Source organism: Mustelus asterias, chromosome 14, assembly GCF_964213995.1.
Source record: "Mustelus asterias chromosome 14, sMusAst1.hap1.1, whole genome shotgun sequence".
Taxonomy (NCBI): domain Eukaryota; kingdom Metazoa; phylum Chordata; class Chondrichthyes; order Carcharhiniformes; family Triakidae; genus Mustelus; species Mustelus asterias.
Genome location: NC_135814.1, coordinates 54356070 through 54362069, shown reverse-complemented (window position 1 = coordinate 54362069; position 6000 = coordinate 54356070). Strand labels below are relative to the sequence as shown.

General features: G+C 40.8%; 1 protein-coding gene across 2 annotated transcripts in view; it reads right to left on the bottom strand.

The window, feature by feature from the left end:
- Window positions 1-2338: 2338 nt before the first annotated feature.
- LOC144503676 (integrin alpha-6-like) overlaps window positions 2339-6000 on the bottom strand; it is a 107094-nt gene continuing 103432 nt past the window's right edge. Inside the window, exon 26 of one of the 2 annotated variants that reach the window (XM_078228395.1) lies at window positions 2339-5472. Coding sequence is in view for 1 of the 2 variants with exons in the window: in XM_078228394.1 (XP_078084520.1) it covers window positions 5308-5472 (165 nt within the window). In the remaining variant the exon portion in view is untranslated. The remainder of the gene's footprint in view (window positions 5473-6000) is intronic. The other variant, XM_078228394.1, reaches the window with a different exon arrangement.

Genomic DNA, 6000 nt, shown 5'->3' with positions numbered 1-6000 from the left:
TGAGAGGGAGAGCTGAGTGGTGGTGATTTAATGAGGGTCACCACCCCTCAGGCGAGGGGCAAGATTGAGAAGGTGGGGTCTTCATGAATAACCTCAGCTGGTACAGGAATTGAACCCACGCTGTTGGCTTCACTCTGCATCACAGTCCAACTAACTGAACTATGACTATGTTATGACCTGCAAATGACCCGCTTTACATTCTTCTCAACTGAGAAACTGCTGATGTCATATTCTAATAACGCAAACACCCAAAGTCTGGCTATTGTGACAGCTCATAACACCTGGGGGATCTTGTCAAAAACCAAAGTTAGTCATTGCTAAAGAAAGTGTCACATCGTTAACGTTTAGCTCATGATTAGATTGTATAACACGGAAATGGTTGAGGTAATGCAAAGTATTTAACCATTCCACACGTTAGTTGTTTGCCAGAAATTCAGGTTACGAATTATCTGGGGATGTTGTGGATCTGTAAAAGAAGATGCAGATTGCAAGAATGGAAGTGAGTTTCAACCAAGACCAGTTACTGATGCTACATTTTCTTTATTCATGCTTTGCATACGAACTTGCTTTTCTGAAAATAAAAACTAACATTTCTAATGATAGAATGTTAATGGCAATGCAAGAAAAATAAATTGCACTTTGATGTGTGACCACGAAAGGCAGTGTATAATGGTGTTTCCCATAATGCATCATTGTGGCGTTGTATTGAGTCTGAGTTCTCAGTCCGTGGACACACTATTCAACAGTTTCACTCCAATAGTGTTGGCCTTTGCTCAGTGGTAGCAATCCTGTCTCCCAAATCAGAAAGTTGTGGAATCATAGCTTCAACCCAGAAACTTGGGCACGAAATCCAGGCTGTCACTTCCATAGTAATGAGTAAGTGATGCATCATCACAGGAGAAATATGAAACAGGAGAGGAGGGTGCACATGATATAACTCACCAGGGCCTGTGCTCGAGGGGGGTCTTGGGCTTACTGCCAGAACAACAGCAATGATTGGCCTGTCAACAGGGATGGTCTACGCATCAGATTGTTGGCAGTGTCCAAAGCAGTCAATCATTGTATCAGCAAGTGCATTTCTCAGACCTGGATGGAGTATTAAAGTTTACCCTCCAATCCTGCAACTATCCTGTGATATTTGCCTTTATTAGCTGAGATAGAATATAAGAGCAGGGAGGTTCTGATGGAGCTGTGTAAAATGCTTGTTAGGCCAGAGCTAGAGTACTGTGTGCAGTTCTGGTCAACACACGATAGGCAGGATGTAATTGCACTAGAAAGGGTGCAGAGAAGATTCGTCAGGATGTTAGTTGAAACACTCCACCCCCAGCCATGAAGAGAGGCTGGTTAGGTTGGAGTTGTTCTCCTTAGAGCAGAGGGGGGGAAACCTGACTGAGGTGTACAAAATTATGAAGGACAGAGTAGACATGAAGAAACCTCTCTCATTAGTATGGGTCAATAACCATAGATTAAAGATATAGATTTAAGGTAATGGGCAGAGGGGATATGAGGAAGAGTCTTTTCACCCAGAGGGTGGTGGGAATCTAGAACTCATTGCCTGATAGGGTGGTGAGACGCAGGGACATTCCCAACAACTCAATATTTTTAAGCTACTCTTTTTGATTTAAGTTAATCCTGTTGGCTTCAACTGGTACAGTTTCTAGCTCAAATAATCAATGAAATAGCTACATGTCAAATGGCTCCACTGAATTCCAACTGGTTTACATTTTATACTATACAGTAACACCTCTACCAATCCAAGTCCACTTGCCAACCAACTCTCCTATGCAGTATACATTGCAGTTCGCTTTACAATTGGTATTTTTGCAAATCTGTCCTGGTGAGTGCAAGAGGAAAAGCTTTGACAGCATGTCTCTTTCTTTTCAGCAATACTCAAGTTCTGTACAACCAAACGACTATACGTCAAAACTCTGTCCAATTCCCAGTCTGTGCTTAATCAGGGTGACAGATTCGGATGGGGAAACACTCACTTGACCCATGCTAGAAAATGCACACACGTGGGTGTCAGGTGATAATAGGAGAGGCAGAGCTGTCTCTTCCCATTTCTCTACCAGGGATGCCCAGTTGGGCAATTTATTTCAGGGAAAGTGACTTGCAATGATGGAGACGCACCGCAGCAACAGGTAGTACCAGAAAGAGGGGAGAAAATAAGAAAAACAAATTGGGCAGGTCTTTACTGTAAAATTCCACCCGAGGTCAACATTGCCGGTCCCTCGCCCGCTCCGATTCCTGTGGCGGGTGGGACGGTAAAATTCCAGCCATTAATTTGCATTGTGGAATGATGTACAATATTAACTCACAAATAAACTTTGAATTTCTTATAAACTCATGTATTTGAAAAGTGGATCTATGAAATAAAAAGACATGTGCACAAACTTACAAGTAGTTGACATCTGGAAATTATAGTGTTTCTTTAAACATAAATCAGAGCTATAAGCACCTTTTTAAATTTTACCCTTTAAGAAGTCCCTGTTCTGAATCAAATCAGTGCCATCTCATCCAATGGGCTATATGTTGCTCTGCTTTAGAAAAACAAATATCTATATTTAACTGAAATCAATAATCCAGTAATAAAATTCATAAAAACATGGGTTAGAAACAGAGGCTTCTTGAGAATGCAATTTGCTCTGACATCTTGGGTGAGGGGGGGGGGGGACGTCTATAAGTCAAACGGTCATAAATGTTAAAGCTCATTTTTAATAAACTGCTCCCAAATGTACTGGTAGCCAGTGCAGCACAGAAATGGATGTAGATTTCTAGAGGGAGGAATTGTCTCCCAGCTATGAATGTGAAATGAGACAGGAGAAAAGGCTATAATTTTTTTATTCATTTATGGAATCTGGGCTTTGTTGGCTCTGCCATGGATAAAAAAAACCAATGTAGTGTCATGTTACAAACTTATTAAAATAACAGGAATATTGCAGGAAAATATGAACACAAAACATATATGCACAAGAGGAATGCAGCTCTTATCAAAGATGGATTCAAAAAGCATTACCGCCACAAAGACATGTTAATACACCTATTGGAATACTGCAGTCTGCAGCTTGCCATTAGGCACATGGCACAGCATTGGTAACAGTAGGATATACCTGGCTACAATGGTACAAAGCACAAGAAGAATGATTCATGAATATTTAGCTCATTGCAATGAAAGCTTTTAGATCCAAACTCCAAGGTGGAACCATGGCTTACTTTAATTTCTTGGGTAAGAGTTACAGGTATCCCAAAACGGCATAAATCCCCACTGCTCACACGAAGCAGTATTTATTATAAAATGTCTTCCAGCAGTGGGCCAAATGGCACACCTTCTCACATCACATGGTCCTGCTGAAAGGATTCTGTTGTAATAGCCCCCCTGCTTGCTCTGCCTGCTGTGGGTTAGCATCAATAAAAGCATACAGCAAAATGAGATGCCCAGTTCTGATGCAAAACTCCACCTTACTCACAGATATGAATAACTGTCCTTTTGTATTTTGTTCAGCTCACCAGTTGTCTATGCAGGCGGTCAACTGTGCTAAGTTCTCAGCTATAGGGGACCTTTGCAAACATCCAAGGCAGTCTGGAGAAGTTCAAAGTACAAGACAAAAACAGATTATAGAAATAGTGAAAACCTCAAAACTAATAATTCACTTTAAGGCAGTCTGCAAAACCTTGTGTGAAGGAAAAGTAGTTTCAGTTGTCTGAATGACAATGGGGCACAACTTCTACACTGTAGATGCCTGAAAGTCTTTATGGTATAAAAGTGGGAGCGGTAATCCTCTCTGTTAATAATGACACCTGGCAGGTGGTTAACAATCCTTTATGGTAAAGATATGTCCCTTACCCTTCCCATCAGTGAGCATTTGTTTTCTCATGCACCATTCCATCATCATACACAGACAGCTGACTATTACTAACCAAGGTAGTGAGTCTACTGTATCTACAGCTAGTTGGGCACATCCCCGGTTCTCTGCACTCTCATACCATCCGGTACAGACTTGGTGGGCTGAAGGGCCTGTTTCTGTGCTGTACTGTTCTTTGCTCATCCTCTCTTCACTCTTATTCAGTACATTCATGCTGTTAGGTAGGGAATACCACTCTAGTGTTAATTACTTTCTCTGCTGGGTGCTGCTTCAAAATTGTCCCTTTCCTCAAGCTTACTAACTCAGGATATTACTTCCTTCTTAATGTCAAATTCAAGATAAATGCAATTTAGTCATGGAATTTCTCTTTTAGTTTTACAGACACGGGAATACTTATGTTTGCATCTGGTAAGAAACAGATTACTTCTCTTTTGATTTGACTGCACAGCAACTGAATGTTGCTCAAGGCTAATTATAACAAGCTTGACAACCTCATTAAAGATTTTTTTCTCCTTCCCTTTTCAGTACCATGTGGAGGTAAAGCTAACTCAATAAAACTAAGCAAAGGCATAGGGAGGAATTTTCCCGTCCTGCCCACCATGGGAATCGTAGCAGGTGGGGGCAGATCATGCAAAGGTCCATTGACATCGGGCGGGAATTTCCGGCCTTGGGGAGAACGCGGCCGGAAAATCTCATCCCCATAGATTCAGGTAGCAATTTCTCCAGATGTTAAACCATTCTCAGTCAAGTCTACATCTTCATTAAAAAAAAAAATAAACAGAGCAAAATGTAGTCCATTTTTATACCCAGAACATATGTGTTTTCCCTGAAGGGAAACTTTGCCATCTGTGGCCATACTAATGATTACTAAAAAGGACACAATTTAAGACAAAATAAATACCAGGACATTCTAATATATATAACTATTTACAAAAATGTACAATTTTTTTTTTTCAATCCCAGTTCAAAATGTTGACATTTTTTGACCACAGAAGCTGCATCCCGGCAATACTGAAACACCTTCTGATTTTCAATAATGGAGTCAGCTGCAGAGTTAACCATTGCACATTACTTCAGGTTAAAAAGACCGAGATGTTACTGAATGGAATTAGGAGATCTTTTTCACATCTATATTCTGGAGCAGACAATCAATCTCATACAGTGGGCACTTGGCTTGTCAGGCAAATCTTATGCACTGGAACTTGTCAAGCATGAATAGTCTAAAACCCATACATTCCCAAAGGCATTCTGGATGTACTTGAAAAGAAGAAGAGCAGCCACACCGAGGTATGTGCTGCCCAATACAGAAAATGTCTACGTAACCAAGGGCCATCTTCAGACAGTTGAAGAAAATCAATGCACCGTAATGCAACACCAAAAATAGTATAGGTCACCTTGGCATCCTAAATGCAACAATTTTAAGAATATAAAAGATAAAGGTTCTTTAAGAGTAGCTATCATTTTCCTGCCATGTTGTCATCCATTGTTTCTTGTCACATTTCTTTTTCGGTTTTCCATCTTCAAAGGTCTGTCGTTCTTCTTTCCGGATTCGGACTGCATGGTAGCGTGGAACGCTATCATCGTAAAGGGAACGTTTAAAAAATCCACACTGTAAACAGGGGGGGACAAAAGTGGGAATTAGAAGGATCAGTTATTTATAATACCATCCCCTCTGAAAGGAAACACATCGATCCTCCACTGACACGTGCTATTTGAGAGGCACACCACTTAGGAATGAATATTTTGTGTGAGTCACTTGCCATTCTGGAGAATAATGGAATAGATCAGCTCAAATCATTTTACCAACATTTTTTAAAAAATGACTATTTAAAAAAATGAAAAGGAAGTTTAGTATTAAGTGATGCAAGGTGGCGGGCAAGGGTCTCGGGTTTCACTCTCACCCAGAGTGGCAATTTGAGGGTCACAGCTGACATCTCACCCCAGGATAAAACAAAAAAAAAACCCTCTGGCTTTTGGCCATTGATCAGTGACTTCAGTTAGAAGTGCACAACTAGAGATACTGGGTGAAGACAATATCAGATTTAAGGCCTCTTAGCCTGACAATACAGTGTAGTCGCCTATACGATCAGATCTACCTGGACAGGTAGCAGAAGGCCAACACTGCCCGTTAACCTAC